This window comes from Centruroides vittatus, unplaced genomic scaffold (assembly GCF_030686945.1).
Source record: "Centruroides vittatus isolate TY-2023 unplaced genomic scaffold, ASM3068694v2 contig_1052, whole genome shotgun sequence".
Classification (NCBI taxonomy): Eukaryota; Metazoa; Arthropoda; class Arachnida; order Scorpiones; family Buthidae; genus Centruroides; species Centruroides vittatus.
In genome coordinates this window covers 14,353-36,733 of record NW_027120681.1, presented here as the reverse complement: position 1 = coordinate 36,733, position 22,381 = coordinate 14,353, and the positions used below count along the sequence as shown (strand labels likewise).

Genomic DNA, 22,381 nt, shown 5'->3' with positions numbered 1-22,381 from the left:
CTATTGCTAACAGGAAAAGTATGATGTACAGGAGCAAAACAGTACTAATTTGATTTAAAATTTATTTTGTACACTAGTACTTTTTTATATATTAACAGGACTTATTATACTCTTATTTACATTATTAACATTATTTCTGATCTGTAAGACTAAACATCTGCATCCATAGTTCTAGTATAATAAATCCTGTTAATATATAAAAAAGTACTAGTGTACAAAATAAATTTTAAATTACGATAGAAAGGACACAAGGGCATAATAATTAATTAGTACTAATTTGAGTTAATAAAAACTAATTTAAAATTTACAGTATTTTAAATTAAATAAATTAAAACTATAATTAAAAATTGCATCCCGGCATTGTGACGATGTCAATAAAAAAATCGCTCGTCTTATATAAAATTTGCTTATAGAGCATTCTTGTATTAATCCTCTGGTCTGAAAGACCCCCCCAAAAAAAATCTAGCAACAAGAGTTGCGTAACTTTCCCGGCTGTTATGAGTTTTTATTTAAAAATAACTTTTATATTATTAAGCAATAATAAATAAAATTGTATGTGTCGCCATCTGTTTTCAAATTTTGTTATAAAAACTTTTTATATTTTTAATTACTATAAAATAGCAAAATGCTTAATTTTGAGGGTAGGGCGAGTTTTATAAGAGAGTGTAAATGTTAATAACGAATAAAATCTTCATTAAGACCTACCTATCTCGAGATACACGATTCCCTCTACCTCCCCCCCTCTCGACCTTTCATCACCAAAATTTAATAGCATCGGAGGGTCAAATTTGACACGACTCCTATACTTACCCTTGTTAAGTAGCCTATACATAACAGCCGGGAAAGTAAAATGGCGGGTAATCATACCTGTTATTTAGTACTACTGAACAATGGAAGTTGGTCGCGGGTTCACGCCTCACCACAAACTTCATTTTGATTTCCAGTAAAAAAAAAAAAAAAAAAGAGAACTCTACTTCGACGATACGTTTTTTTAGTGGCCGAGACGATTAAGACGTCGGCCTACTGCTATAAAGGACCCGGGTTCGGATCCGGACGAGCACGAAGATTTTTTAGGGTGGTGTTTCCTAGATATGCTAGGCTCCACCACCCAGCCGACAGGCACACAATAAAAGTATTGTGGACCTAGCCGAACTCGTAATGATAGTGGAAAACCGAATCACTACACGTAATATTAATTAACATATTTATTTAATCGCTATAAATTATGTATCTTTGCGAAAATTTAGGAATTTGTAATACATAATTACCGATATTCATACCCAGTACACTTGTAACATTAATTTATGATTTTTTTTCCTATATAATATATACGATACGTGTATAATTTATCTGATAAATGGCCTTATTTGTTAATGCTACTGTCATTTAAATTTATTAGAGAAGGCTTAATTCCTGTCTTGAGAAATGTAATCCCTTCTAAACTTTATATGAGAGCTGTGTACTTAGGCCTATATATAAATAAAAATTACCAACAAAAACTCAAGTACATGCATGAGAAATAAAAAATTAGAAAGTTCTCGAGATGCAAGTGTTTATAACACTTTAAAATTCTATCTTCAATAATAATTTCGTCGAGAATAACAAAGGGGTTATGGAGAAGATTGTGGATAAGAATTTTAATTAATCTGTAATTTATTCTGTATATTAATGACAAAACAGATAAATAGCTGATTTATTGACGGACAGACGTACCAAATGATGGAATATTTTAGTACAATAAGCAGATGTTTGATGGGATATGGCAGCAAACACGGGTAATCTGCCACGTGGAGTGCCTCCCGGGAGGATTTTCTATGCCTTATTTAGGTGTAAGTGCTTGTAGGTTTATATATTTACAAAGGTAAGAGGGTTTGGGGGCTCGAACCTCTTACCTTTGTAAATATATAACTGACAAAACACACACTGTATACACACGAATATACAATAATGTATATGAGTTTATCCGTGTTACGTATTTCTGCCAAATCTCCAGCTTTAAACTTTCAATTGATCCCCTTAACTGTATTAAGGGATATTATTATATTACACAGCACCGACTGTACTTCAGTGTATGTAACGCTTCTGTCGTTATATAGGGGTATGAAGCTACACCTGTATACATTATGTCCGGAATACTATATATACTATACACGTTATATAGGAGTACGGGTGTCCCTATATAACGACGTCCCTGTAGTTATTAGGATAACTCGAATTGGAAAGAGATGGTGGGTTTGAACCCGGAAGATGGTTATCAAGATAATGATTTCTACAACGTAATAACCGAATTGGAAAACGCTAAATCGGGTTAACGACGAAACCCTTAATTACTTCAAATGCTGTAGCTGTAATCCTTAAATAAATGGTTTCGATAATTTGGAAAATGTACGAATAATTATGGTATTTCCTTCAATTTTTATCCACTAGTCTCCTGTTGCAACGTGATAAACTCTGTCCTGAAAAAAATTGTGGCGCGTTATAACTTCATGAGTCGAGGAAAATTTGAATTTAGGGGCCCCCATGTGCAGTGTTGACTTCAGACATTTTTCTTCAGTGGAAAAACTTTCTTATAAAAAATTGTCTTGGGGCCCCCAGGCAATTGCCTTCTTTTGGCAAAGAAAACTCCAAGTGGTCAGCCCATGTTTAGTGGTTTTATTCACATGGCCACTGATGGGTTCCAAGAAGTTAAAATTAGGGCTAACTTTTTGAATCAATCTTTGCTTTACACATAGATAACATGAATTTAGCATTAATATGTATTTAAATTGAATTCTTTTGTATAAAATTATTCTCATATAGAATTTTATAAAACATTCTAGTGAGTAATATCTTTTGGATGTTTAATTTGTGTCCTCTGTTGTAATTTAAAATTTATCATTTCCTTCGGAATCAAACGTTTGATCAATAATTAGCCTACTCTATAAAATGAGATTGCCCGGTCTCTATCAATAATTTCCTCCTCTTTGTTGCATCCTTATATTATTATTTTTATGTAAAATGTTCTTATGGAGGTTCTATAAATTGAATTAATTTGTTTGAAGAATTGATACTTTATGTTGGCACAAGCTATAAAAAATCTAATACATCACGCACGATTTCAGTTTATAGATTCAAATATTTCTTCCATTTATGCCCTGTGTCTTGTCAATTAAAAGTATTTAATATTGATAACACAATTTTGTTTCAGTTTTCCTATTTAAATACCTTTCCGACTTCAAAAATCAAATTATTTCTTGCCGATGCAATTTTAACAACACACTTCTTGCCTTTTTTTAAATATTTTATGATTTATCCATTGTTTCTATTCCATTTCTTTAATCTCGATGCGTAACCGGTTCAAACACCATTATCGTCTAGGAATTATTGCGTTCGCAGATTCCTTAATTATTAGCCGATCGACAACTTTAATTTACCCAAAGTAAAGTGTTTTTTAAAGATACAAGTGAGTCGCACACCAATCTTTTATTTTATCAAAAGATTTTATTTAGACTTTCTGACTAAATTACATTTTAAGCTTATATATAAAAATATATAAAATTCATTTCTTTGGCATATTTCATCTATCTTTTCTAAAGAGTTAGCCAATTACATAAATGAATTTTATCTCAATTTCAAAATAAAATAAACTGTTATAATGTCATAGGAAACGATATGTAAAATAAATAATAACATATCTTATTATAAATATACTATTTATTTATTTCAAATCATCTTTTTTAATGCTATATTTTTTGAAGACACTGCATCGTTCATCTAATTCTAAACTCTATCCAGTCATATCTTAGAAAACTAGATGCATACTTCAGTCTAGATTTCTTTAAAGAAACAACTTTATGCTTCTATAAGAGGTTTAAATTAAGAAAGTTGTAAAAGTTTCGCAGTTTCATTGATTCAAACCTTCTAACAGATCTACGTCAACTTATAACACTTAATAGCTTCAGAATTTTTAATAAATATATATCTCAAAATATGTTTATTTGTTAAATCTTATGTATCATTTTTATTACTGATTTTTCTCCTGCGGTAGTCATACTTTGAGTTTAATTTAGCAAATAACCGGAAAAGGATTTATTTTTTATTTAAACAAACTTGATTTTTCCAAAGTATTAGATAATTTTATAAGCTGCATTCGGGTTGAAGCACTAGCGTGTCCTAGAATGCTTTATTAGCCCTAAAATTAAAGTCGATGCTCGTCGAGGTGAACTTGGCTCTCGAGATGACATCGACGTAAACTGTACGCTAGATTTAGGTTGCCAACATGAACCATTTAGCGTGCTTTAGTGTGCGTGCACTAGTGCTCCAACCTGGATGCAACTATAAAAAGAACGAATAATAAGAATTCGTATGTTACCTGCATAACTGTAAATATTCTAAACATAAAATTATTTTAAACTAATTTAATTTGAATTAAAAACTAAGTTTATTATAATACTTTTTTATTATATTTAATCTTCTAAATATCATTAACAACATCAAGAACTATAAACAATTTAAATACATTCCAGTTGTTAATTACAGAACGACATTTAATTTTCATTTCTAACAATAGAATAATTATTAATATTCTTAATAAAGTTAATTTCTCAAATGCAACATGTATAACACATTTATCTTAAAGTCTATTTCATAAATAATGAGAAAACTTAACAATTTCTAGTAAATATATATGTATTTTAAAGTTTTTACAATTTTTTTTCCTTATAACATGAACATAAAAATAAATTCTACATATGTAAGAAAGCAGAACCAGGTAAGGAATGGCAGGTGTTACGAAAACCAATTCTTTCTTTGGATATAAAGTGAATTGTGAAAATAACACACCTTTGACCTGGTTGACTAGATGGTTAAACTTGGCTAAAGAATATCCAGCCTTGCAAACAACAATTTAACCAGGAAAAACTCCTCATACACAAGTAGTTGGATGGAAGGATATAAGAAAGCCCTGTGCATTAGCACTATAATAGCCAAATTTTTGGGCATTGGAAAGCTGTGGAAGGGATGATGTACAGTGGCTCCCAAATGGACTTTTCTGTGTTTCATAAATTTGGTAAGTTGCTGTACATCATCCCTTTGCCGACGTTTCAAGAAGTTTGATTATAAATTCTACGTAATTTAATTATTATTATTTTACTAAAAGAATAATAATATACTCGATTTGTGGAAGATCAAATCAGTAATTATTCTTCAAAAAAAATTATTTATCATTTAATTATTATATATATGATATGATATTTGAAAGTTTAGTTACCAACTTCTAAAATCATATTTCAGTCATATCCCGTAATGATGTCAGAGTAAGATCACAATTTTTCTCTATAAATATATAATTAACCTTATCATCAGTTAAGCGTTTCCTCCAAATTAAGTTCCAAAACTCTACAAAAATATGTCTTTGTTTAACAATATTTAATATTGTCAAGATTCATAAAAATTATGAAATATATACCCATTAAATTCTTAATATATAAACAGAATTTTTCTAAAATATCTGTTCAGTTTTTGAAAATATGTATATTTATTAATTTTTTCTATGTATTTATTATTAATTATTCTTTATATTTACATTAGACAAATTATCTTTCCAAAACCAGCAAAGTGTTTTAATTTCTAGTACTTTCAATCTTAAAAAGTTCATCTTCAAGATAAATCAAATAAATACATTTAGATATATTTTTGAAATTTGTTTTTATGAATCCTGAGAATGGTCTTTTAAAATCGAAAGAATTAGAAATTAAAATATTTTGTTGGTTTTGGAAAGGTTATTTGTCTAATGTAAGCAAAAAAGACTCCTAAATGATTTGTTCATGTATTTATCTATATACAGTAGAGTGTCGTTTATCCGAAAGCTTTCCAGTCGGACTGTGTCGTGCTGAATCGAACGTTTTTGATACTAGATTAACTTCTAAAGTATAATTTTTTTGTTTTTATATTTTTCAATATATTTACTTTGTTTGTACAAACTAAACGAAGCGACACACAACGGAGAAAAATTTCAACATCGGATAGGTTAATGTATTTTTTCGTACATAATCGGTTATCCGAACGACCCCAGTTCCCAGTTGATTCGGATAAACGACACTCTACTGTATTTAGTTTAGCACCGTATCATATCACAGAATTGATAATTCATCTACTGAATGTTAATATTTTTCAATTAAATATTACTATACAAGTAATTCAAATACAGTCTTTAATTGTAAAAGTTGTTTGTTTATAAAAGTTAAGAAATTTTGCATAGAAACATTGCATTTATATTTCTGCAATTTAAATCTTTGTACAAAACAGTATTTATTGTAATACAGTAATATTTGATAAAAAAAATGATAATATGGTAGTTTACAATTTGTATTGATCTCTTATCAAGGAAGATTTTTTAAAAAATAAACTTTGGTTTCAAATATAGTATAAAATTTAATAACATTACATTTTATATTACAAGTCTGTACATTTTACACTGGCAGTGAGAAAATATTCAAAATTCTATATGTATTATTCAATCATGTAGATATAAGAAGTGAATTTTTATCAAATATAGTACAACCCCGATTATCCAAGGTTCTGCAAACCTGTAAATGAATATATTACTTTTCTTATACTATTATAATTCATAGTCTTTGATGCGAGTGCACCGAGTTCATAAATACTGTAATACTTTTAATCTCGACCGTATTGAGCGAATGGCTGATGCTGAGGCAACAGCAGAACATTATGGCAAAAAAAAGGGAGGAATTGCTATAAAACAAAAACTCAAAGACATTTTATAAAAAATTTAAAACAACAACATATATTATGAAATAATTTGTTTCTATTATCTTTTATAATTTCACTTCATATGAGATAAACCATTCATATTCAAATCTAACTATAACAATACACATTTTTATTCTATGTATTAGCTGTATAATGTTTGTCATAAAAATATTGTTCTTATATATGATTAAATTCAATAAAGTGTAAAAGGTGGCTTAAAAGTGAGAGCATATAAATTACAGTAGAGCGTCGTTTATCCGAAAGCCGATAACCGAAACGTCGGTTAACCGAAAGCTTTCCAATCAGACTGTGTCGTGCTGAATCGAACATTTTTGATACTAGGATTAACTTCTAAAGTATAATTTGTTATATTTTTCGATATATTTATTTTGTTTGTACAAAATAAAAAAATAACTTTTATTGGTACAATAGCCACGATTATTATTATAAAAATTTTCATTAGGTTTAAAATCAACGAAAATTCAACGTGAAGCGACACACAACGGAGAAAAATTTCAACATGGGATAGGTTAATATATTTTTTGGTATATAATCAGTTACAAATCGGTTATGTAGGGGCTACCATGAGGAATTTGAAAAAAAGGATCGAGGAACATAAATACACAGTCAATAAAAACATGGATAGTACGGTACTAGCTGCATTCGCCAAGGAGCAGGATGTTACGGTTTATTGGGACAAGGCGGAGATTATTAAACATAAAAGGTCAGCACAAGCGGTGAAATACATAGGAAAAATGGAAATACACAAAGTGCATCTCAACAAACAGTGCATTAATCATAGAGACTCTGACAGTTTATCCACGGCCTGGAAGTCTTTCTATAAAACGGATATGATGTAATTTTACGACTCCGCAGAAGTTGCTTTACTTTATTCCTGTCTAATATTGCTTTTTACCTTTGAGTAATTTATATACGTGTGCTGGGATTATTCTGGATGTTTAAATTTTACATTATTAAAAACGGATTTATGTTTTTACCGTTAGATGCACGACCAGTTTTGAAATATTTGTTCTTTTTTAAATTTGAATTTTTTGTTCGTTTCTTTGTAAACATTAACTGAAGAAGATCTCTTAAATGGATTGAAAACGTTTTTATAGAATTAAACGTTATGCTGGACATGTCAAAGGTGTGAATATGTTTAATTTTGTTACTCAGGTCCAGTAAGCATTTATTATTATATATAATCGGTTATCCGAACAATCCCGGTCCCCAATTGATTCGGATAAACGACGCTCTACTGTATTTATATTTGTAATTTTAGATCTGAAATGACCATGACCATCCATTTTATCAGAGTTTTCAGTTATCCAAGGAAGCATCAGTCAACACTACATTGGATAATCAGGGTTTTACCGTATATAAATATTTTCTAATATCTAAATAATACCTGCAAAAAAATATAGCATTAATATTAGAAAGTTATCAAAATGTTGACATTTTCTTACAAACTTCATTTCATTGCAGTGGAGAAACTTTATGTGGAATAAGACCCTTGCTATAAGCACTTCCGACTTCATGATAAAAAGCATTCACTGAAAAAGTAAATCATATTATGTAATTCATCAAATGTATAATTATAAGATTTAAAGTTAATATAATTAAAATAATAATTTTTAAAACAAATTTTTGAAAATAATAAAACCACAATTAAATTAATCAGAAAAATTAATTTAGATACGAGCAAAATAAATTCCACAACTGTTAATGCATTTTTTGACGTAGAGCAATAATACGAGGGCTATTTTTTAAATAAGGTCCGTTTTTTAATAAGAAGAAAAATACTGTAAATATTGTTAAAATATATTTTTTTCTACATTCTACATGCTTTTATCTACTTTTCTACATAATTTCCATTTTGTTTAAACATTTGTCATACCGCTCAACAATTTTTTGAATTCCGACTTCAAAGAAATCTGCCGCCTGTCAAGAAGCCCAATCCACGACTGCAGTTTTCACTTCTCCTTCGTCGTTGAAATGTTGACCACCAGGAACTCCTTTAAGTATCGAAACAAGTGAAAATCACTGGGTGCAAGGTCTAGACTGTGTGGATGATCGTATCGAGTCAAAACGATAAAGCACTGTTTAATCTTTTTGTTTTGTGATCGTCAGAAAGCAGTCTTGGAACGCACCGAGATAACAATTTTCGATAATTCAGTTTCTCCGAAACAATGGTATACAAAACTGATCTTGAAATCTGTGGAAATTCAATTGATAACGTTGAAATCGTGAATCGTCGGTCCTCTCGAATTTTGTTATCCACATCACAAACCAAATCTTCAGAAATCAGAGAAGGTCGACCAGGGCGTGGCTCATCGTGCACATTAACTCGCCCATCCTTGAACATTCTTACCCAGTTTTCGAACTTTACTGTCACTCATAGCATTATCACCGTAAACTTCACAAATCTGACAGTGAATTTCTGCTGCTGCCAAGTTTCTTGCATTCAAGAATCGAATAACAGATCGTATCTCACAGTCGGCGGGAGACTCAATTTTCTTAAACATTTTAAACTTTTACAGCTCGGCATACAGACAGACGATATGGCTGCAAATGGCGTCAAAACGCGCGCCAAGCTTGCTCGGAGCAGAAGCATATGCATACTGCCGTGATTGCGCATTATTCTCACTTTTATTCACAAACGGACCTTATTTAAAAAATAGCCCTCGTAGTACCATTAGAAATATTTCAATGTTTCTCCATCTAAAATGATTTTATGTTGATTTAATGCTGATCAGTGTTAATGAAATGCTGTATTCTGAATGTACTGTAAATGGTACTAATAATCCTATACATCATACAGGTCAGACTGCTAATGTGATAAAAAAAATGGAATGAGTGAAAACCAGAGATGATGTATATCCAAATGTTGAAGTGAATGTATAGTGTCTTAAAAAAGATATGTTAAAAATGCCTAAAAAAAAAAAAATACTTGGCATTAGTTATCATAACCATGTAAAAATAACCATAATATATTTAGATATTGAAAACAATGTAATGATGTTTTCTGTGGCCATGTATTTTCTAAGTTCCAGGATATGTGATGATTTTGTGGAACTTAGAAAATACATGACCTTAAATAAAACGTGCTCAGCAAAAATTATAAACAAAATCTAACACCTTATCTTCGCTGAGAAAGTTTAATTTCAAACAAACGTTTTCGGCCTATTCTATAGGCCATCCTCAGGCTAAACAAATCAAATAGAACCGTTCCATAAGAACGAATACAAATATTTAAATTTAAAAATTAACAACGGATTAAAAGATACATAATAAACTAATATCGTATAAAAATTAAAAAACAAAATAAAAATCAAAAATAAACTCAGAAAAAACTTCTAAACACAAGCATAGAACTGTAAAATAAACATGTAAATTAAGAGTTCCTTGCAGAGTTTTTAACCATATACTTCCAGGCTGATGGAAGGCCCTCAGCGTCCCTCGCATTTATACACGCCCCTTCTAGTTTGCTCTTGTAAATCTCTATCTTCTCAGCGGTCCTTGCCAACGTTGGGGAGCTCACGGGTTTTATAATGTCCGCTTCATCCCATTTAACTATCGAGCTTTCGGTCTGAGCCATTTGGGATAGTACCGTGGCGTTGGAGCTTTTTCTGATGTTATACTTGTGCTCCTTGAGTCTTACACTCAAACTCCTTGTCGTAACGCCGATATAATCTTTCTTAATTCCCAGCTGTGCGTTCTCGTATGGTATCCTATACACACCTGCTTTTTCTTCCTTCCTAATGCTATCCTTGTCATTCCTTAAAATCTTATAAAGGTTCGGGGCTCTTTTCAGAATTATTGATGTCTCATTGCAATTCGCAATTTCTTTCATAATGCTTTTGGCATATCTGTTATAAGTGAATTTAGTGATCTTAGCAGGACGTTGTTTAGAGCCTCTTGCCACGTTCTTCTCGTATCTTTTAACCATTCCTGTTATTGCGCTTTTCCTGTATCCTAAGGTTTCGGCTACCTGTAGAATTCTGTTAATTTCCTTTGCTCTGTCCATAACGTTGTCACAATATAGAAAGGCCCTTCGGATTAGAACCCGGAATGCCGCCATCTTATAATGATACGGATCATTTGATTGCGAGGGGATATAAAGCGGACTGTGCGTTGGTTTAACGTAAACACTGGTAGATAAATGCCCGTTCTTGAACTGGATGTTGATGTCTAAAAAATGAATTGTTACGGAACTTTTCTGTTCTAATTTCAGTTTTAGGCCGTCGCTATTACGATTGATGCCTTCAATGAACTCATTAATCTTACGGTTATTCTTCCATAATATAAAGATGTCGTCTACATATCTTTTAAAATATACTATATCCTTACGGAAGTCAAACAAAACTCTTTTCTCCAGTTTTCTCACAACCAACTCACAAAGAATTCCTGAGATCGGACTTCCCATTGGAATCCCCCTTTTTTGTCTATATGCTTGTCCATCATAGCTGAAGATAGATTCGTAGCATATCAGGTTAGCCAGTTCTACTACTTCGTTGTTGTAATGTAACAATTCAGGGATTCTGCTGAACAATAATTCGAGTAGTGCTTCCTTGCATGATAGAATTCTTATGGACGGATATAAGCTCTCATAATCTAATACCGTTCCTACTTCCTTTTCCATTAACGATATGTGTTGAATTTCTTTAACCACAGTTCCAGGATCCTCTGCCACTAGTGCGTTGCTTTCAAGTTGGGAGGAGATAAACTTGTGTAATCTTTTTTCTAAGACAAAAGTCGGTCCTCTGCACTTTTCTACTATCGGCCTAATTTTTTTACCCTCCTTGTGAGTTTTAGCGAATGCAAACAACCTTGGAATAGCAGGCCTTGGGTTCCGGCACTTCTTAATAAAAGGTAAAACAGTAGAAAGCTTTGTCCCTTCTAGCTTCTTGACCCGTCTATCAATGCTCTCAATAATATTGACGTTAACCTTTTCACATTCCGTTTTTTCGATGTAATCCTCTATCGCCTTTTTGTAAGTTTCTCTTTTCATGATCACCAAATGTTTAGTTTTGTCCGCTCTTGTTACCAGTAAATCGTTTACATCCAGCCAACGCTTAGTAACCCGAATGTCGTTATTCCTAAGCCCTCCTAGCTTCCAACGTTCTTGGTTTTTAATGACCGTTTTCCACCTAAAATAATCTTTTTCTAACGAATCTAGCCCAACGATTCCTCTTTCAATCTCCGAAGGGCCTTTCTATATTGTGACAACGTTATGGACAGAGCAAAGGAAATTAACAGAATTCTACAGGTAGCCAAAACCTTAGAATACAGGAAAAGTGCAATAACAGGAATGGTTAAAAGGTACGAGAAGAACGTGGCAAGAGGCTCTAAACAACGTCCTGCTAAGATCACTAAATTCACTTATAACAGATATGCCAAAAGCATTATGAAAGAAATTGCAAATCGCAATGAGACATCAATAATTCTGAAAAGAGCCCCGAACCTTTATAAGATTTTAAGGAATGACAAGGATAGCATTAGGAAGGAAGAAAAAGCAGGTGTGTATAGGATACCATACGAGAACGCACAGCTGGGAATTAAGAAAGATTATATCGGCGTTACGACAAGGAGTTTGAGTGTAAGACTCAAGGAGCACAAGTATAACATCAGAAAAAGCTCCAACGCCACGGTACTATCCCAAATGGCTCAGACCGAAAGCTCGATAGTTAAATGGGATGAAGCGGACATTATAAAACCCGTGAGCTCCCCAACGTTGGCAAGGACCGCTGATATGATAGAGATTTACAAGAGCAAACTAGAAGGGGTGTGTATAAATGCGAGGGACGCTGAGGGCCTTCCATCGGCCTGGAAGTATATGGTTAAAAACTCTGCAAGGAACTCTTAATTTACATGTTTATTTTACGGTTCTATGCTTGTGTTTAGAAGTTTTTTCTGAGTTTATTTTTGATTTTTATTTTGTTTTTTAATTTTTATACGATATTAGTTTATTATGTATCTTTTAATCCGTTGTTAATTTTTAAATTTAAATATTTGTATTCGTTCTTATGGAACGGTTCTATTTGATTTGTTTAGCCTGAGGATGGCCTATAGAATAGGCCGAAAACGTTTGTTTGAAATTAAACTTTCTCAGCGAAGATAAGGTGTTAGATTTTGTTTATAAATACATGACCACTGAAAACACACTTACATTGTTTTCAATATTTAAAAAACTTTTAAAAGACATGTCATTGCATAAGTGAACATTCCAATATAGAACGTTGACATTTAGAATCTTTGACAGACCTAAAGCAGATTTACCAAAGGAGTCAAAAAGTTTGTCGGAAATAATAATAAAGACTGGAATTATATTCAAAGGTGATTTTCAGGTATTTAAACATTATTCTGGCATTGAATTCTATTAAATTTATTTATAAATTTTGTTTGTTGCTTTAAAAATGAGGTTTTTTTTTATGCCCGCAATGACATCAAGATGGTCAACAGGTCTCAACAGCAGGTTCAATAGCAACTGATGACACATAGATTAGTGGCTCATTGAACTAGATGGCCAAGGAAAATTCCAATACTTTTCATACGGTTCTTCAAGTATCAGCAGTCATTCAGACTCCAGCCCTTCTTAGTGGTGAAAAGAATCACAGGTCTTCGTTGGGATCAAGTTTCAGCAATAGCATACATGTTCCACTTCTCTACAATTGAAAGCATATGAGGTCTTGACCAGAGTCCAAAACCTCAATCAAAATCTATTTTAAAGAAAAAAATTGTTTTAGATAAAATACTCTTAGTAAATAAAATATCTTGAGAGAGCAGATTGGGAATTCAACCATTTTCTCCAACAATTGCAAATACAAGAAGATAGAACGTGTAATAAAACCAAATGTCATGTGAGCTAGTAATATTTACAACTAGGATAAAAATGCTTGACTCTGAATTACCGGCAAATTTGCAACTAATTCAATAAACATTTTCAGCTGGTATCCAATCTACAAATTCTGTCTCAACTGACACTGACAACAAACTAGGAGCCAATTGGAAGGATAGGAGATGGAGATCGAGACCAACCAAAGCATCTGGTCGGTGATGTGAAACCTTTAAGAGGCCCGAATTCAAGGACAGTGAGTTTTTTGCTCACTGGTCAGCTGAGATTTTCCCATCAAGTTAACTGAAAGGGATTCCCCGATGACCAAGAGATTCTCCAGCTGGAACAGATAACACTGATCCTGGATATGAGAACCAACAATTGTGTGCTTTGCATTAGCCACCAGTGGACAGTCTGTTCAGAACTCTGATTTACTGATAAGGAGTGATGAACTTTGGAACTTTATCATTGTACAAACATCGCATCGCATCCAGACACTAGTATCACATCAAATTAATTTTTAAGGACTAAAGGAGATCTCCTGTCTTGTGTAAGATGTCTTCTGTACATTAATAAGTGAGTGTTAAATGTAAACAGAGTTTGTGCCTCTGTGTCTAATGCCACCACCCACATATGCAGTTCACACCTTCTCGCCATCCTGAATGACACCTCTTCCTTAATTAGAAGAGTCTCAATTGCAATGTTAGGAAATATCAGGTCCATGATAAGACATCATGAGGTCCTTCACAAGCAGATGGGAATTCAATCAGTGGTTCACCAGATGTTCATGCATCATACTTCAGCAAGGTGACAGGATGACTACAATATGTCGTCAATGGTAGTCTTCTTGACATTTCCATTCTCTATCAAAGACGTTTCTAGTTGTACTGAGGCAATCCCTATCAGTTATGGTCATTGAGAAAGACTTTCTGCATAGTTTTGCAGCTCTTTTTGGATAATTTCTTGGATCAGCATTACCATGTCACTCTCTCCATCAACTATTTCACTGCAGTCATGTTTGGAAGCTGACAAAAAGTTCTTGAATAGCTCACTTAACAACAGGAATTTTCAATTCAGCAGCAAGTCGACACAAATTTGGCTGTGGTAGAAATGTTGATGATAATTATGATGGAAAATAAATCTTTTGAAACTTCGTGTATCAGATGTTCTAAATTCTCATCATTGCACATATTTAGATCAACACTACTAGGCATCAGATAAAGACATCTTGGATGCAGAATTCACTATCCCTGGCAGCCTGTTGAGCTTGGGTTTCAAGGTAAAGTCTTATGTTTCATATTCTCTTGACATAATCCAAAGATGTCATAGAAAACACTGCAAAATGTTGTCGAATCATTGACTCAACACTCACTGTTGAAAAACAAGTGTTGAGCATTCCCTCTATCAAGAAGTAGATGCTTTCTTGCTTTATTCTGTTGTTCTATTTGTTGTATTGGATAATGTTCTAATCAACAAATGCATATCATTGTTTCTCAAACCTCTGCAGATCAGACAGAGTTCTCAGACCTCAGGTTCTCAGCAATTACACGACATATACAATGGATTGAATGTGCCCTTTATTGATCTTTGTTACCACAACTATTGATTTAGATATAACCATACAGTTTGGCATAAGTTAGTTAAAATCTTTTATCAGATTTTATCAAATATGTTAATACATGTTTACCAATGGGAATACACAAAATATAGTAAATCAGCATGAGAATAAAATTTAAGATGGCATATGTAAGTTTATGTATAGAAATTAAAATTAAGAAGAAAATCACCTAAGGGTTCTCCCAATTTATTAGAGATACTGACATTAAAATGACATATAGCCAATAAAGTTTAATAAGTTGATATATCAGAAATCAAGGATTTAATCTTCGTTTTGGCCTGTTGTTTATCTTTTTTGCATAATACTTATCTTTTTGTATTTTTATCAGACAGGTGTAAATTTTATTTTTTATTTGTTTTTATAAAAAAAAAACACTCTAAAAAATCTATCTACATTGTTATGGTACCAGGTCATTATAGTTTGATCAGTGGTTATTGTTTATTTATTAATAATTGTTTGAATTTCATATATTGTTTGTTTAATTATTTGAATTTTGTATATTGTTTGTTCATCTAATGTATTTCTAGTATTTTGTTACTTGTACAAAGGATGAAAAACTTCGTAATAAAAATAAAATATATCAGAAATCAACATCTATATTCAAAATGTATTGATATTAAAAAAGAATTCAGCATAATATAGTAATTATTGCAGACAATTGGGTTGATATTTTAAAATATACTATAAAAAAATCCAGTTAACTCAGAATTATAAATTCTAATTGAAAACTATGAGTAAAAAGAGTAATGGTAAATACGCTTACTATCACTTTATAATTTTAATTTTATCCCATATTAAATTTGAATACATTTGTAATTACTGCAGAATATTAAATTACATATATAAATTCACAACTATTCTGAAACAGATTAGGTCAAAGTATTAAACTATTTTCATCACATTAATTTTAAACATTTTGTAAATATATCTTAATTTTAACTCTTTTTTTTAGTATAAAGAAACAATGAATTTTTAACTATATTTACTGTTTTGGTATTTTATTTTCTTAATCTATTTTAAAAATTATCATATCAATTAATCAATGAGATCTCTCTACTTACTAATTGCTTTGTTTGATTCACTAAGCAAGTTTAATCTTCCAATTGAACAAATATCAAAATTTTGATGTTGCCAAAAGATAACAACTAGAATAAAAAATTTGTAAAATTAAACAATAATTTCTATTGAAAATAAATTTAAGTTTATGGAAAGTAATAAATAATTTTTAAATTATTAATTTGTTAAAATATTAACAATTAAATATACATATTTGTACCTTATTATACATATAATCAACACTATATTTAATGTAATATTGGATATGTATACATATATATGTATCCTTCCTACAACACTGAGAACAGCCCAAACAAAACATCGCAATTTTTAAGTGCAAATCCTGTCATTTGATATTTTTTTTATTCAAACAAGCTTGTGTGTTGTCTCATATTTTCCCATAGATTTTAGAATATTGAAATTTTCAATGCTGTTTCATGCCTTTTGCCTGGTTTTCTGTAATGAGAACCGGTTGTACAATTTCTTTTCTTCCTATTCTAGCTTTCCTATAAATCATGTATTGCCGTCTTTGGGGATAGTGCTCTAAATAAACCTGAAAGACTTGCTATGCTTTATTTTATAGATGTAATTTTATCCACTTGGTCATTGCCAGGCATAATGTTAAAATAGAAGCAATTTTCGTTAACAACTGTGTTATAATGGAATTACAGATGTAAAAAGAAGTACTTTTTATCTAGTTTTCGATTTTACAATACAGACAACTAATGTATCCTTAGAAAGTTAATAAACATTTTCATTCTGCGATATACTTTGGTTCACTCGCTGTCATGAAGTTAATATATTATTATATATTAAAATTACTTTATGTCAGGGATGTCAAGCTGGCAGCCCCCAATGTGATTTTTTACGGCCTGCAGCCACAATGCTCTGAAATTAAATAAAACAGCTTACAGATCAAGATTAATTAATAAACACCATTCTGTCATAATGAAGATTGTTCTCAGTCTTTGAATCCAGATATTGGAAAACTAGGAGGAGGAGCAATGGCAAGTTTCAGTGAAAACAATTAATTTTAGTTTTATAAATATGTACATTAAATAAAGTTTAAATAAAAGCAATACTGTAGCAATTATAATTATATTGTTAAATTGAATTCACTGAACTACATAATGTGTTTTAATTGCGCTATCCATATTCCTTCATTCTAACTTCAAATTATAATTTTAAGAAAATTTGTAAATGTGATGTGGCCCATATGAATTTTACCAGTAGCATTAATGACGCATTGTTTAAATGAGCTTAACACACCTGCTTTATGTGATAAATTTAAAAAATAATAATACAGAAGTATTTTTAAACTTAAAATGTACGTAATAAAAAATTAAGATCATATCATATATATATTTTTTTATTAATAAAAGCATTTTTTAAAGTTATACTACACATTTATAATTTTATAAAAGAGAAAGAAATGTTTTTTATTTTCCAAATGTCTGCCCATATAACTACTTATATAAATTATCTGACTGTTTTATCTTGAGTCAAGAAACATTGAATTTTTAAACTATTTTATAAATTTATCTGCTTTTCTAATCATCTGTCTTCCCTCTTCAAGAGGACTAATGAATTGCTTTTGTCTGCTCTGACCAGCGTGACTTTATTCATCCGCATCCGTCTACGAGTACGCTCCAGATTTGATCTTAATTGTTTCTCTTCCTGCGATGCTTTGGATTTTTTAGGAATTTAAAGCATTGCAGGAAGAGAAACAATTAAGATCAAATCTGGAGCGTACTCGTAGACGGATGCGGATGAATAAAGTCACGCTGGTCAGAGCAGACAAAAGCAATTATAAATTTATGTCTTAAAATTGTGTATTAATATACATTTCATCATAAGCTTTTAATATTGTATTTCTTTTAGATCTATAAGTATAAATTAAAATGGTTTTTATTTAAATAAAATTTTTGATATGCTAAATTTGCAAAAATGATATTATAAAAACTACGTAAACAAAAACAAAAATTCGTATAAAACAAATTCGTATGGCTGCTCTAGAGTATTTGTGGAGTTTGTTCAACTGGTCAGAAAAGAATACTTGTTTGGGTCATTCACCTACAATTAGTTGATTACTCTCTGAAAGAGAGTAATGAAGTCATTAATCTGCTGCTTGGTAGAGAAGTCAGCCAAATTTTCCAATAGAAATTAAAAACACAATAACTTTGTAATAGTCAAAAAGATTATATATAAAATCATCTTATTTTAAATTATTTACAACTAACATACTCAATAAATGAAAAACTATAATAAATAAATTTCATAGAAAAAAAATTTAAACTTTGCATTAAATAATAAAATTTTACAAGTAATATATTTTAAAAGTTATAATCATTTTTCGTTCGATAGTTTCTCTAAAAAGAAATAATTTTATTAATATATAAAATACCGTATTTTACAGACTATAAGATGCACTTTTTTCTTCGAAAAATTGCCTCCAAAATTCAGGTGCATCTTATAGTCCATAGCGTCTTATAGTCCGTAAAATACGGTAAATATCAAGTTATTATATAGTTATAGAGATTAAATTAAATCATTCAAAATCTTCAATTAATTGAAATTTGAATATCAAATAAATGAAATATTTGTCATATAACATATAATTTAAAATATTAACAATTCGTTAAATATATTACATATTTACTTTACATTAATTTATTTATACTATGTAATTATCAAAACTTATAAATCAATTGTTTAAATACTATATAGTTATTTAACACTAATTTTAAATACTAATTACAGTCAAATCTTGTTTATATGTTTTTCAAGGGAACTAACAAATATATCTTACTAGTGAGAAAATGTACAAATGAAACTATTTTTGACTTGCTTTTAGAGTGAATATAGTCATCACACAGGAAGGCATGTCTCAAATTAACACTAAAAAACTGAATTTTCTTAACAAAAAATTTTCAATTTATTGATACTATATGCACGAGGGTGGATCAAATATAAACGGGATTTATTTTATGTTTTAAAATTATTTATTAAAAAATAAAAAACATTACGATTTATTTTTATATGTAGCTTCCTACTATAGAAATACATTTTTCCCAGCAAGAAGAAAGGTTTCTTATTCCAGTATCGTAGAATGAAGTTGGTTGCATCGGGAGCCAATTGTGTACGAATTCCTCCACTCCTGCATCATCTTTGAATCGCTGCCCTCCTATAGCTTCTTTAAGCAGCCCAAACAAATGAAAATTGCAGGGCAATAGGTCCAGGCTGTAGGGAGGATGATCAAGTGCAGTCCAGTGCATTTTGTTAAGTTTTGAGACTGTTAGAGATGCAGTATGGGGCATGGCATTGTCATAGAGGAGAATGACATTTCGATCACTTGACAGCTTCCGTAACTTATTCCAACCTTCTCTGCAATTTTGCAAACTCCAATTTGTCTCTCCTCTTCAATAATGTCTTGAACTGTTCGAATGTTTTCGCTTGTGATGCTGGTCCAAGGACGGTGATCGTGTTTCTGTTTTCCACTCGTGTCCGTCCTTCCTCAAACTTTTTATGCCAGGCAAACACACGGATCCTTGACAGTGTTTGATCCCCAAACTGTGCTGTCATGTTGACTTCTTCACAAGCAAGAAATTGTATGATTATGCGTTGCGCAACAGAGGGGTGTACCTGTTTCTCCGACATTTTGGGCACTACTGATGAATTGGTTGAAAGCATGAAACGACCGGCATTCCCCACTCCTAATGACCCTACCCAATCAGACTAGACGCGCAGGCTCTGTACTGCCAACCTTAGTTGCTCAGGAATGAAAATCCCATTTATATTTGATCTACCTTCGTATAATACATTTGAACAACATATAAAATGAAAAGTAAACAGTGTGAAATTAAATCATGTATTTTTAAAAAATCGATCAACTTTTGTTTATTTTTTTGTTTTCATGGACTTGTCAGTCCGTTATCTCCTCCTGCTGAAACTCTGGTCACATGAAAGAATAAAGTCATCCTAAAGATTATCTCACTCTGACAGTGAGTAGTGAAAATGAATGAGAAACTGGAAAGCAATTTTTATATCCATAGTGAAATTGGTTCTTACTACAAAACATGGAAAGAGTAAAAAATTTTTAATGTGTTGGATTGGTGATGCAATTTGCTAAACGGGAAACTTTGTCAGAAACAGATTCATGTTATGTATTATTTGCAAAAACCATACAACTGAGAAACATATAAACATGGTTCAGCTGTAATACAATAAATTTACCAGTATTATGATATCCAAAGATTGTCAAAAAAGCACCAATTAAGACAGATTTATGTTCTTCTACAAAAGAAGTTTGTAATTCAATAGCAGCTTTCAAACGATTGGTCCAAATAGCAGCATGACTGTTCATATTGAATATTTGCATTTCATAGATTCCTGAAATAAAAAGGAAAAAATTAAAAGTTAAATATTATAAACAAGAAAAAAAAAATCTACGTTTAATCTGTTGTTTAAGATGTTCAAAATTTTTATCGTAACAGGTTATAAAACTTGGCACCATCTTTGTAAGTATATAAACTGCAGTTAATTTCAGGAAACCAACTTTTATAAATTAATTTTTAATTAAGAAAAGTTGACTTACTAAAATTAGAAGCATTTTATTTGTTTAATTCATTTATATATTATAATTTTAATATATTAATAACCATTAAATTTCTTTTTTTATTGTATTTACAAACTAAAATGTGTAAAACATTTGAAATATATTATGCACTAATGATAAGTAATGATTCCTAACTTGTGGTCTACAATATCACAGACCAAAAGCCACAAAAATTGCAATCATAACAAAATATAATAAAAATCTATACTAGCTACATACAAACATAGCAGAGAATAAAATATAAGTAAAATACAGCAAGACCTCCTTTAGCGCTTCCTCGATTAACGCTGATTCACTATAACACTGAATGCTTGAAGCCTAAAAAACGCTCAAAATTTACACTGATTCAAATTATCATGGCATTTCATTGATTCGTATATAATACAATTATTCCCGAACACGAACCAATCAGCAAGAGATGGCAATTCGTTGTAACACTGTACTTTACTTAAATTTATGTTTGTTTGGTGCAATATTGGAAAAAATATGACATCACGGATGCCATAGGCAATATCAACTTTGCTTGACAAGAATTAACTGATAAATGCATAAACGGAGTGTGGAAGAAGATATGGCTGGAGGTATCCAAGGACTCTCACGAGAAGAGCCGATCATTGACCAAATTGTTGACCTAATCGATGCAGCAAGACTAGGAGATGTAGATGAGAAGGATATTGAGGAGTTACTGAAGATTTCTGATGAGAGCCTTACCAACGATGACCTTCAAGAACTGACAGAACAAGGAATTCATATAGAACTGGAAAATAGTGATTCTGAAAACAAAGAACCCAAAGAATTTCTCTACGGATTTCCTTAGTAAAAGTTTGGCAATGATAACGGATTTTCAGATGAGATGATGTCCTCCTTCTTAAGAGTTCAAAAATTTTTTCTAACTTCAAAAGAGATTCACCAACTGAAAAAACGTCAGGAATCACTGTACTAAAGTAACTATTTCTTACTTTAGGTTTAACATGAAATATAAATATTTCACTCCAAAACTAGTTTCTCAGTAAACAATATCTAAGTTCAAGATTACATGACAAATTTATGAGTGTCCTTTCATTATTACTAAATACTTTCTAAACATTTAATAAAAGAATATATGTAGATAAAGATGAAAAATGAGTTAAATATATAACAATATCAAAATATTTTTTATTTTGTTTGGTGTCACTACTTGGTGAATTTATAGACACTTGGCAAATTCATCTATTTAATCCATAATCTTTGCAGAGATGCATTTCAGGCCTTCGCCCCTCTTCAGTCTGTTATGTAATATACAAAAAAAATTGGTACGAAAGAAAACTTAAAGAAAGCTACGAAATTACTACAGACAAAAATAATATTAACAAGAACCTAAGCATCAAAATTCATAAAAGCTGATTACAACTATTAAATAGAATATCATAAAAAGTATATTTATACAGTTGTAGGTGTGACTGTGTGCAGCATTCTGGGAGGGAGAAGTTACATGATGTGAGACATGCGGGGGAAGCAGTCGAGTTAG

At 31.1% G+C, this 22,381-nt stretch overlaps 2 protein-coding genes across 2 annotated transcripts in view; one reads left to right on the top strand and one right to left on the bottom strand.

Moving 5' to 3' along the window:
- The window catches only part of LOC136971728 (uncharacterized), a 15,245-nt gene extending 7,635 nt beyond the window's left edge, over positions 1-7,610 (top strand). The window contains exon 8 of the mRNA XM_067266225.1: positions 7,308-7,610. Coding sequence (XP_067122326.1) covers positions 7,308-7,610 — 303 coding nt within the window. The remainder of the gene's footprint in view (positions 1-7,307) is intronic.
- The window catches only part of LOC136971685 (protein NipSnap homolog 3B-like), a 27,928-nt gene continuing 12,832 nt past the window's right edge, over positions 7,286-22,381 (bottom strand). The window contains exons 4-6 of the mRNA XM_067266163.1: positions 20,493-20,648; positions 16,265-16,348; positions 7,286-8,303 (exon numbers count right to left, since the gene is read on the bottom strand). Of these exons, the coding sequence (XP_067122264.1) occupies positions 8,227-8,303; positions 16,265-16,348; positions 20,493-20,648 (317 nt within the window). The 3' untranslated portion in view covers positions 7,286-8,226. The remainder of the gene's footprint in view (positions 8,304-16,264; positions 16,349-20,492; positions 20,649-22,381) is intronic.